Genomic DNA, 12,363 nt, shown 5'->3' on the forward strand with positions numbered 1-12,363 from the left:
TAATTTTGCCAATACTATTTCCCGGAGAGAGGATAAAAATTCACTATTGTTTAATGAGTATCGAAAGAAATAGCACAGCTTAAGGTAGCAATTTATTTATGGTTGTTCCGGGTAATAGTGCTTCTAATCAATCCACACGCTATTGTTGCGGATGTTAGGATCCATTCGATTCCTCAGGATAGGCTTCATTCGGCTAGATGTCCAGGATGCCTGCGTACGATGTTTTAGTACCTCACCGATGAACGACAGCGTGGCGAAAGCTAATCCCCCAAACAGAATGAAGAACACACCCAGAAAGTGCGCTATAGTGAGCTTAACTGGCTCGTTTTCGGCTTGTTGCAAAAGGCGAGCATCAGCTAGATTTCGTTGAATTTGTAAGTTCATATTCCGAATTACGCTCTATTCCAGAGAAGACCAAAAACTTTTAGCAAATTTGTCTATTATAAACTGCCACCGGTGATTGATACGTACGATTATCTCCCAGTACCGCAAAATACCGCTCTGGTGCACGCGCAACAGTAAATCATCGTACAATTCCATCAGTGGCCAGGTTTTAGAACACGCAGTTATGGTCTGTTCCCACATTAGATCCTCCTTGAGTGGTTGCAGAAACCGGGAGGCGTTGAGATCGATAAACGGCTCAACCGGATAGCTCCCGTACATTAGCCGCTCGCTAGCATAACCCATGTTGAGGTGAGATTTTATGTACCGTTCCATGGTCGCACTGTCGCGCACTAAGAAGTTATCCCGTATCGTGACTAGCTCTGGTTGTGTCGTCATTACGAACGAATTAATCCAGATGATGGACCGACCGGACCACTTGATACCGCTCGCGGCCAAATCGGCACGTGTGTCGATAGATTTCTGGTACCGTGGTATCGTCATCACGTACGCGAGTGATCCCGCGTAACTATTGCCGACCATAAACCCTCCGAAGAGCAGAAACGAAACCAGTACCGACCCCGCCATCAGGCTTTTCGGCAAGGGAACTGACTGCTCTACGTACAGGCTAGCCATGAAGAAAATGGCATCGATGACTTGGTACCGATGGGTGGTTCTAGTCGCTGGACGGAGTTCCTCCTGAGCACGCTCGGTGAGGTACACGGCCGTAGCTCCAAAGCAAAATGATACGGAAACGGTCAACCAAAGACTGGGAGGAAACGACAGGAATGGTGTCTGCCAGAACGGCTTCGGTAGAGGACGTGGAACAAGACATGAGGTTCCGGATCTGCCGGTGTACACGGACATCGTCATGTACTTATACCAGACGTACCTGCGTGGATAGGAAACTGATTAGGTGTATGCTTCTGTCCCATAAATCTTTCCTACCAACGATAAATTGCTGCTACAGATACATCCGATCGCCGATTTATCAGTGACCCGATCAATCCGTCCGAGGAGCCATTGGGATACACCTGGCCCCATTCTGAGTTGGCCACTAGACATGCCGGTTTAACGTGAGTACATTGTACCTTAACGTCGTATGTTCGGTATAATCTACCTACCAAGCTCAATTTCTACCGAACAGTTGATGCGATGACACAGCTCCAGGACCATCAGTATTTCAGTGCCGTCCACCTGGAGCGAGTAATTGGCCGGCGTCGTGCTGCGTGCATTTCCTTGTCCCAATGGCTGGTAGGAATGAATAAAGCAATGTATATACGTACCACGTTTATCGCTGGCAAGCGGCTCTTGTTAGCCATACCACTTCATAAACTACGGTACACGGTGGATAGGGTAAGGTAGACAGACGAACCCTTCGTCCCTGCATGTTGCTTAGCTGATTCGGAAAATTCACCAAAGATGCTGGTAGAGAATCTACCGGTAATGTCTCGAGATTGATGCGTTCCAGACGTATTAGCTCGGTCGTTATTCCTCGAGGTTCTGCTCCCGATAGCTTGGTGGTGTACACCTCAATGGTGCGGGCCGTTGCGTTTGGAACCACCATCAGCATGTTGGGGATAGCTTCCATGATATCGTGCTGTATCAAACGCTTCCTTTGGGAATCATCAAGCTGTGTAATGGCAATGATGCGTCTGTTACGAGCCCGAAAGGATGCCTCCTCGTGGGCTGATCGAAAGATGTCCAGAAACGGGAAAAGCATGTCGTTCGTTATTACGAAACCCTCGCATCCGGCATCAATTGCCGCTACGAAATGGCGCAGTGGTTCGTCGCTATCAGGCGCTAATTTGAAATTGTCCTCCAGCAAACTAACAACGGGTCGAGGAAATCCGAGACGTATATCATCGTGAACACTACGTGCAACGCAGACACTGTAGTGCTCGGAAAGGTGCGTTACTACCAGTGTGTTGAGAAACAGTTGCAGTGCGGCACTGAATTGCAACGAATTTATTACGGCTTCCATCACGGAAGCACCCAATCATATTTAAATTTTTCCGTTGCGGTTCGTGCATTTATATGCTGCCGTTCTGAAGTGTTGCATAACACGAACGGTTACATAAAGCTGTGCAAACAGAATTCAAAACTCAAAACCGATCATCGTATTGGATTGATTGATTATTGACTGATGATAAGTGTTTTAAGGAGAATTGTTTGTAGCATCAAATAATAATGTGCAATAAATAACTATCTTTTCATGCAACTATCATTACATGCTTCTTATGTAACTATCGTTTTTTTTCTGATCTATGCTATCGACAGTAAAGTTCATACTGTAGGTAGTTCCCTACTCATCGTCATTTCTGTAGCCAACATTTAAGAAAGAACTTGACTCGGCTATCCAAACCGAACGTTGGTATACGACCTAAAATACAACGAATTAAAAATAAATATAAAATAACAAAAAACGTGTTAGTGTCTTTTCCGCATCCCCCACAATGTGCGAAAGACAAAAGCTAAGCAGGCCATGAAGTTCAATCTAGTAGCTGTATTGCGTACGGTTGCTATTGGCAACGGCGGCTTAAATCGTAGTTTAATTTTTATAATGTTTCACGCTGGTATTCATTGTTCATCTGCCGTTAATATTGAGTTGGTAATTAGATTTTAGGTACTCAATCCTTGTGACACGGTGAAATTTTTGATAAAAATTACATAGTAACAGTACGATAATACACTAGTAAAGTTTTGTTTTTGTAAAATATTCGTCAAAATGCCTCCAAAATCTAAATTCTCAAACAAATTAGCGCTGTGGAACGATAACAAACTTTTTTCGTATGTATGGACTGCGGGAACGGATTTGAAGCAGTATAGAAGACTAACTGAAAAAAACGAAAGTGATGTGAAACTAATTGAGCTGAGGTAGGGATGGATGGGATATGGAAATGAACGTTAGGTGTATTTGACTTTAATTGAACTTAATTTTAGTAAATTCGTGCATCACCTGGTGGTAAGCCGAGGTTTGCCTCTTGCCGTAACGTCGAAGATTGCACGAGGCATAACCGAAATATATCTGCTGACTCTGCAAACCATTCATCGTATGTGCAACAATGTTAAAGTATTTTGTGTCCGTGGCTGTTAATTAAACAAGTGTTCAATTTCAGGATCATTACTGGTCATAAATAAACCTGAAGTCAATCTCGCCGTGAGTTATAGAAAGCAAAATATGTAATTATAACAAATCAATCTTTCATACTGTTATCCAATACCCTAAAACTAATGATAAATTAAATTTTTTTCAGTGTAAGGAAGATTGAACTGGAAGAGAGCAGAGAATTAGATACTATCTTGAATATGGAGCTTGATTACTTGATTAAACCTCTTTCCGAAAACGAAATAATCGAATGCCTGAAACAGAATCAAACCACAGTACAAAATTTGGAAGATATCACTCTGCGTGAAGTCCAAACAACGACCTACGAGGATCGCGACTTATTAGCAAATGATGATTTCGGAGGTGCACCATCCGAAGGGATGCTCAATTTTTTTAAGTCAAGTGATTCGGACAACGATATTCAAATGGACCACGAGTTGCCTAACATGCAGGACATGAACATTGATATGACGGTTGGAACAGTTGACGAAATGGCCAATGTTGCCAACTGCCCGTAAGGACCCCATAGCTTTTTTAACTGGTTCGAATATGTTTCAGCATAATTGTACCAGTAAATGCCTTCTTTTTTAGATACAACGATGCAGCTCTTGAAGAAGAATTGCCTCGTCTGGCGGTTGAGACAATTATGCAAACCGATCAAGAAAATAATGTGTCTACTGAATAGTAAGTACCTGAACAGTAGGATTATCAGATAACAACAAAGTTATAGATGAATTATTTACGTTCTAGTAATGAGTCTATGTCTATTCGCGAAGTGAATGAGAACGATAGATCTGTACAATCAGCACACGAAGAAAATTACCCAAGCAGTTCTGAAAGAATGAATATTAGGCAAGACGGAAAAAATACGTTAAAAAAAAGACGGCTAATCATTGATCATCGTATCATATTTAATTTTGAATGCCATAAACGATGGATAAGCCGTAACAATAACCTCGCAAAAAACCCCGTATGCATTTTTTTGTTAATTTAATTTTGAACCTATTCACTATCCACTAATTTGTTATCTAAATATACCAATTTATTGTCAAATTAGAATTCAATACGGGAAGAGCTGGCGCTTTGCAACAAGGAGCACAATTTGAAGAAGATGTTTGCCGAGCCATTGCGCTTCTCACGTGTTAACTTTCCTCGCAAACAAAGTTTGAAGTGTTTAAAAAAGAGGAAACATGTTTCAATGGATTTTGATGCATTATTTAACGTGAAAAAAATTTGTAAAACAGCCACCGATAACGTAACTTCTTGCGCAATAAGGCTAAACCATTACGAAGCACAAAATATCGTGCCAGCATCTATCGATGCTATGCACAGCACAAACGTTGCTGGACAACACCAAGTGGTATTTACCGCGTTAGGACCAACAGATAATGCTGACAACCAACCTGAAGGATCTGTGACCACGAAAGCTATGACGAACTTGTTGCGTTCGATGTGGACAACAGGATCCAACGATTCCATTCCTATCAAAGAAATTCGAATCCTACTCGAGAACCAATCGCGGCTAATAGCGGCGTCGGTATTTGCTAAGCTCTTAAGTAAGTCAATGGCAGTTTAGAAATTATAACAATTTTCTTAAAAAAAATTTAACACTTTTCTTCAGTACTTGCAGCAAAAAATATCATACGTTTAGAGAAAGATGAAAACGGAAATCTGTGCAGTTTGCAGAAGGGTTCAAATTGGACATAACGCTGAAAAGCATATGTTCCATATGCGTTACTCATTAATTAGTATACAAGTGTATATGCGCTTAAAAAATATATTACACAATAATGAAGATAATTTCTCAACTAGTATACAGGCATACTAGAAAACATAGCTGTATCATCCTATCATACGTGTATCATATAAATTTAGTTTATGAATTGTTCGATTTAAAGGATTAGTAGGATTTTATTTTAATTCAATTAAATAAACTATCTGCAAAATGCTGCAATAGAATAACAAATTGTTGGGGGTGCATGACTACTGAGAAATGGGTGATAAACTAAAACGTGAAAGCTCTACAATCCTATCTGCTGGGCGAGCCCCGAGTAGATGTGTAGCGTGGCGACTCCCATGCAGCTGGTGATGAGTGCTTTCAAGGCTAGCCCCAGCCATGGGCCGGCTGATATGGCATGCAGAGCACCTTCAAGCCAAACGCCACGGTACGAAGTGGCCACTAGCAGCAACACTACCACCGGGGCGAACTTCTTATCCAGATCGTGCCTGGAGAACAGCCACAGTAGTGTTGCAGTAGAGAGGTGTTGTATTAACAACACGTTCGATTCCAAGCATTTTTGAGTGTAGATCCAAGAAAATTCAGCCCCTCTAGCGCCTACCCAGAGCATTAGTCCACGAGACAAAATCACTTCTGCTGTAGCCCACCCCAAACCGGCTGTGATGAGTTTGCTGTGACCTTTGCCGGGAATTCTCGACAACACAAAGGCGAGACCCAGAAAGTCAACAAGATCGACGCTGCATCGTAGGAATTCCTGTGGGAGGAGTAGGATGTACGCTTATTAGCTAAATACTGGTGGATAATTTCATTTCAGTCTAAAGCGGATACATACGGCAATGAAATTAAACGGGGCACCTTCGCTGAAGGTGTCGGTGTCGGGGAAGAACGTTGCTAATACAAGCATTTTGCAAAGCTGTGTAAACACGTATATTCCACCAGCCTGGACACATTTCCAGAACGCGCCGTATTCCGACCTGTTAAGCGACACGTCGTGTTAATGGTAATTTAATTAAAAACAATACAGCATGAACGTATCGGAGGCACGGGGTCTCGCACAAAAACAAAGGGATAAGGGTGTCAATGGTGCGATACTTACAATCCGGAGTACTTGTAGGTGAAGTAATATGGCACGTACACTAACGCGGCACAGTTACCGAAATGGTACAGAGTCATTTTCACTTAAGAAAACTAAACTTTCCGAAATAAGTCCTATCACGAGCAGGACGATCCACAGGCTCGGTGTTGTAAGAAAATTGATAGAAAATCGTACTGTTGTCAGTCGTGATTGACAGTCAACGGAGCCATACTTTGGCTGTACGTGCAGTTTTTTCACTGGGTTTGCCAGCTGTCAATGACAAAAAGTAAAATAGAAATCGTAATTCTTCATTCCACGTCATTTTCTTATGTTTTTACCCACTGAAAAACAATTGATTTCATTCATATCGTGTCGAAAAAACACCAACTAGCTGTGGTTCTTACAACATGAGCACGGATCGCGCAATGTGTTTGTGATAGAATACGTGTCCTTGTCCCGTTTTGGGAACTCCTTGATTCGCGATCCGAGAAGTGCTTCATCAACCAACAGTGGGCTGGACCGTTTGATGGATGTTTTGATTTGTGGTCCTGCTGTTGGGCGATTATGCGATGCAATCAAGGGCCAGACGTCGTTACGGTGCTGACGAAACGGGTGATTCATTCGCGGTAATAACCATAGGCTCCGAGGGGCCAGTTACGACAACCGGTGGTCATCAGCAACGGGTAGAAGATATCCCAGAGAAACCCAAATACCCACCGCCTAGTTCGGCCACCAGCTGGTTACCGTCGTTATCGCAGCGCATCTTTGCCTCGGTGGTACCAACTCCGGTCAACCCGCAGCCGCGTAACGCTTGGCAGGAGACGGCTCCCAAGCAGGGGCCAGGAATTTGGACGGGCGAAACCTCCATTCTCGACGACGAGGACGACGATCCGCTCGGCAAGGGGAGTGTAATACCGGAATTCACAATGACGGCGCGCGACCGTTCGAACGAGTTCGCGAGTGCGATTCGCTCGCTCCAAGGGCGGAACATACAACGGGCGGTCAACCTGAAGGATCCGCGGAAGGCTAAGCACATGCAAAGCTACTCGGAGTTCATGATGATTGCCAAGCACATTGGCAAAAACATCGCTAGCACGTACACAAAACTGGAGAAGCTGACTCTACGTACGTATCGCACGTGTTGGCTAGAACGCATCCCTCCTTTCTCTTTTTACATAAAGGCTTTCTTTTTATTTTCTTTCAGTGGCAAAGAAAAAAACGCTGTTCGACGACCGGCCAGCGGAAATTCAAGAGTTGACGTACATCATCAAAGGCGATCTTAACTCGCTAAATCAGCAAATCGCTCGGCTGCAGGAAGTCTCGAAATCGCAACGAAGATCCACCAACGGCAAGCATTTGCTTTCACATTCCTCCAATATGGTGGTCGCGCTACAGGCGAAGCTGGCGAACATGAGTTCCGATTTCAAGCAAGTGCTCGAAGTGCGAACGGAAAATCTGAAGCAACAGAAAACGCGACGCGATCAGGTATGGATTGAGCTACCGTACCAGCTAAGCAGGGCTTCGTTTACTAACCGTAAGCTGTACGCTTTAACCTTTCAGTTCAGCCAGGGTCCAATGACCGGAGGGTTGCCTCCATCGACGATGCGAGGCTCAACGCAAGGTAGCCTTTTGCTCCAGGAACAGCAAGATCAAGTCTGTATTGACATGGGTGGTTCGTCGGCCGCTGGTGGATCAAACAGCGAACGATCACCGCTGTTACAGCAGCAGCAGCAACTGGTACTGTACGACGAATCTGATAGCTACGTGCAGGAACGGGCGGAAACGATGCAAAACATCGAGAGCACGATCGTGGAGCTGGGCGGCATCTTTCAGCAGCTCGCCCACATGGTGAAGGAACAGGAGGAGATGGTCGATAGGATCGATAGCAATCTGCAGGACGTCGAATTGAACGTGGAAGCCGCGCATGGGGAGATTCTGAAGTACTTTCAGTCCGTTACCAAAAACCGGTGGCTCATGATAAAGATCTTTGGCGTGCTGATACTATTTTTCATTTTCTTCGTCATCTTCCTGGCGTAGAGTAGGCTTGTGTTGAGTGCGAGCCTAGCTCCCGTATCGTACGGTATTGTGTCTCAGCCTGCCTAATGGTTGTTTTATTATGTTTGGGGTAGCTTTCCTTTCAACCGATTCCACTGTGACAGTCGAGGAAAAGGTCACATCTCTATGCTTTTGTTTTAATCATGCTTCAACCGGTATCGAATTAAACCTTCCGCTTGTGAGCGCCAATCGGACGACAGCAAATGCCAGGTGGTAGCATCGAGGATCTGTAGGTGGGGAAGATTGTGTACTATTAAATGAATTGTTTGTATATAACACGGATATCATGTAATACGTTGTCCCACGGGAGCAAAAATAAATGCATACGATAATTTTAAACGGTTTAGTGTTGTTATTTAGGCCTTAGAAGTTCCAAAAACTTTCCACATTTCGGTGGGCTATCTTCGATGATATATATGAGCACGTGTTTCTCAATAACGATGATGACCACGTGGTCTTACTAAACGAATTCAAAAAAAGGATACTAGAGTGATATATGATAACTTTCCTTTTGTCGCTTCTATTAGAATCAATCACACACGTCGATTGGTTTGATTTTAGTCCATTTATTTAAACTTTAATAAATTTAATGTCATTATCAGCTTTCGTTCTCGTGCTGGCATTTGTTCGTTTTGTTGTGTTTTTCCTTGTTCCAAGGGGAAATTTATGAATCCCCTATTACGATTTACGCGTCTGTATTCGCCCTCCACCACGAATTCGCTTACGTTTTTCAACTCTGGCGAAATTGATACATCAGAAGGGCATGTTAGGTTTTCCGCCCACTCGATCACTTTTTGTAGCTTACATCCACCGGCGGAGTGGAATACAGAGCTCCTTCCAAGGGATTTGCTCCAGCTTAAACATGCCTGCGGTTGTATGCTATGCAATCGGATTTTCTAGGATTCTGTGCCGTATGAGTGGATTGATCGTCCACCGCACGTGGATGTTTCATTTAGAATCGTTCTACCACCACGATTTCAAGCGTTACGATTTGGGGCATTTAATTTATTCCTGCCCTTGCATCCCTTGCAGAGCTTCTTCTTTTACCATCACGCTTTCTCCAAGCTGCGGTTGGAGAACCCTTGCAGAAATACACCCAACTCCCCCATTCGTATTCCCGCACATTTCGTCTTTTGTTGCTTCTGTTTGTTGTTAAGATTAAATGTCTATTTCCCTCTACTTTGTTGGGTTGTTTTTCTTTTCCTTTGTTTTCATACGTTTATCATTTATCAATTATTAGTACATGATTCATTTAAATACAATATATTACAGGTAAAACACAATGATCCTTCTTTGCTTCCCCGTCGGGTTTTCTTTTGTTTAGTGACTATTTAGTTTAGTCTCGCGGTGTTTGCACGAGAGCGGCCCCATTCCAGTCGCCATGTGCGCAATGGTGCAGGACAATGACGAAGCCACTGGGTGCGCGCGTCCTGTTCTTCAATTTTTGTATTAGATTTCAACGGTTTTACAGGCGTACACATATCTCGCGATTGCCGATCACGCAGGACTTCCACGCTTTTGTCTACCATTTTGTTTCTCTTTTTGTTTTGTTTTATAAGTTTATAGCTCGCGTTTCGCAATATTTTTTTTTATTCGCCCGTGCTATGCAGGACCACCACGTGCTACGTCACCGCTTGCTAGGATGCATACGCCACGTGGAGTGATGTACGGTGTGAGATGAAGTGTATGAAACTGCGTAATAGTGTATTGCGCTATCATGGCAGGCTAGATATTTGCACTTCGACGGCTGCGTGAGGTGCGACTATTAGTATCGTAGGTTGCTATGGTTCAGCTGCACCAAGCGGTTCTCTAGCGGTTTAAAGGATACGCGTGAATGGGAACGTGTTTTTGCTTCGAAAGGCTAATAACAACAGCTCGAAACAATCAGTGGTCCGTATAGTGTATTGGCGCTCTTGGTGGCTTGAAATGGTTTGTTTCCAAACGGTGCAGCATAGTCTATGCTTTTTCCGTACTATTGTGCGTGCGAGTGTATGATAGAGCGTACGGCTGCACGTACAATTTTGTCTTGTTTGCGAAATGCGTCTTTTCCCTCTCTCTCTCTATTTTTTGAAAAAAAAGGATCCCTCTTCACGTGGCCGTAGCCGTTGTCAGCTTGCCTTTGCCGGTGTGACGTTGCCTTCGGGTGGCTTGCATTTATATTGGTACTTGTTTTTAAAATAAACTACAATTCTGCGATGCATTGAATTTTATTCATATCAAAGTTTTATAACTATTTATTATCGTAACGATTGGTGAGTATTCACTCTAGCTTTCTTGTGTGTTTTTTTTGTTCCTTTAGTGTTTAATTTTTATTAACGCTTCACGAAAAGTTAGCAGCACTGCCGTTTTAACTTCAGCGTTTTTTTTCGGGTTTTTATACGATTCGAAGTGACTCCGATATCGTAAACGTTCTGATTCATTAAGCCTTCGGAGCATGCCTTTCGAACCCGAAGGTTGCACATAATCGGTTTTTTTATTGGTTACTATTACTTGGTAGATTTGGGTTTTGAAGAATGTAGCTATTAGGTTAGCTAGTCATGCACATGCACGATGTTACTGCCGTTCCTTTAGTATCTGCTGTTTTTGCCTAATATGATAATGATTCTCTCCTTTATCCCCATGCACGCGGCATTCGTACGTCGAAAATCAATGAGTAAATCCAATAAGAGGTACTATTGCTTGTTTGCTCCTTCAAAACCTGCTTTCGTTTCACACCGAACAACTAAAATGCCTGCACGCCGCGACGGTACAGCAGAGCGGAACTGAAACTGTGAACCTTTCACGGGGCAGGGAGATTGTGGAGAGCGGTACTATGGTTTTTTTTTGTTAATATGTTTGCTGCTGCTGATGCGTCTTCTTCGTCATTTTTGCCCAAAATTCGCGCGCTCTCATCAAGTGTAAGATACATGCTAATAACTACGCTTCAAATGCTACATTTCGAGTACGAGTTGCTATGTTAGATCCATTTTTTTATTTGCTTTGCTTTCCTCTATGTTGTGCTTTTTAGTCCTTTTCTGCATTGTTAATGTTGCTATAATGCTTGTAATGTTGGTTGTTTTTTCTCCCAGTCGCCTCTTTTCATCATCATACGTGTTTCGATATATCTACAAACACCACGGAAGCTACCCGAGTTCCCTAGTTCCGAATGGCGGCAATTGCTAGTTTCGCATCTTCTCTTGGACAGCCCCACCCGGAACTCGTACTTCCTCACATCCCGCAATTTACTCTTGTGGACAGAAAAAGGCAGCGGTCTCATTCGCTATGCAAAACCGTACGGCAGTAGTACAAAGTATGGCATTCGAAAGGAAGAAGGTGTCCCCATAAACGACGAACGTAACATAAGCTCCTTTTGATCGAACATCTTAACTAATCGCCAGCTTTATGGCTCATTTTGTTCTTCGACTTCGACTTCAACTGGTTGGTTGCTGGCTGCGTGAGTAATGTTTCGATTTGTATCAAACCCTAGAAACCATAGTTGTGCCCGGTGATCGAACCAAAACGGATTAACGGCGTGTTTGTGGCAGGACTGCAGGTTCCAGGTGCGCTTGTTGGGCTTGGGAAAATGCTAGCAGCGTCGCGGTAAACACAGTGCACGCGCGTTCTAACGCTTATTTGCCTACACTAAACGCTGCAGTAGCACACACCCATTGAGGCGTGCGATTTTCTAATATTTTTATTTTGTTTGCGTGTGCCAATTGCCCCCCTGCTCGTGCGAACATTTTTCTCATTTGTGTTGTTCCTTTTTAGCTTGTGTTTTCATGTTTATATAAAATCTGTATTGCTATTAGGTATGGCCGCATTTTGTTTGTCGAACATTTGCTGCCTTCGCCCGGAATAAGTGGCCAACGAAACACGGACGATTGTAGTAAACGTGGTTCACTGGCTAGGAGAGCGTCTAGGTTTTGCTTGGCTGTGCTGGCTATTGCTAATGCTCGTTTGTTTTCAATGAAATGTTAAACATAATTTATCCTTCTTCCTTCTACCGTTTCTAGCGATAAAAATAAA

At 43.4% G+C, this 12,363-nt stretch overlaps 3 protein-coding genes across 3 annotated transcripts; 1 reads left to right on the forward strand and 2 right to left on the reverse strand.

Moving 5' to 3' along the window:
* Nucleotides 1-123: 123 nt before the first annotated feature.
* LOC128722541 (uncharacterized) lies at nt 124-2,365 on the reverse strand. The gene is made up of 5 exons (XM_053816211.1): nt 1,706-2,365; nt 1,506-1,632; nt 1,330-1,438; nt 472-1,273; nt 124-399 (listed from the first exon to the last, which is right to left on the reverse strand). Exons 1-5 carry the CDS (start codon nt 2,363-2,365, stop codon nt 124-126), a joined length of 1,974 nt encoding a protein of 657 aa, XP_053672186.1.
* Nucleotides 2,366-5,365: 3,000 nt separating this feature from the next.
* LOC128725349 (transmembrane protein 147) lies at nt 5,366-6,453 on the reverse strand. The gene is made up of 3 exons (XM_053819084.1): nt 6,325-6,453; nt 6,061-6,202; nt 5,366-5,982 (listed from the first exon to the last, which is right to left on the reverse strand). The coding sequence occupies exons 1-3, from the start codon at nt 6,399-6,401 to the stop codon at nt 5,512-5,514; spliced, it is 690 nt and encodes a 229-aa protein (XP_053675059.1). The 5' UTR covers nt 6,402-6,453; the 3' UTR covers nt 5,366-5,511.
* A 419-nt stretch (nt 6,454-6,872) lies between these two features.
* On the forward strand, nt 6,873-8,674 carry LOC128723080 (syntaxin-5). The gene is made up of 3 exons (XM_053816786.1): nt 6,873-7,428; nt 7,508-7,788; nt 7,864-8,674. Exons 1-3 carry the CDS (start codon nt 6,873-6,875, stop codon nt 8,338-8,340), a joined length of 1,314 nt encoding a protein of 437 aa, XP_053672761.1. The 3' UTR covers nt 8,341-8,674.
* The last annotated feature ends 3,689 nt before the right edge of the window (nt 8,675-12,363 follow it).

Source organism: Anopheles nili, chromosome 3 (assembly GCF_943737925.1).
Source record: "Anopheles nili chromosome 3, idAnoNiliSN_F5_01, whole genome shotgun sequence".
Taxonomy (NCBI): Eukaryota; Metazoa; Arthropoda; class Insecta; order Diptera; family Culicidae; genus Anopheles; species Anopheles nili.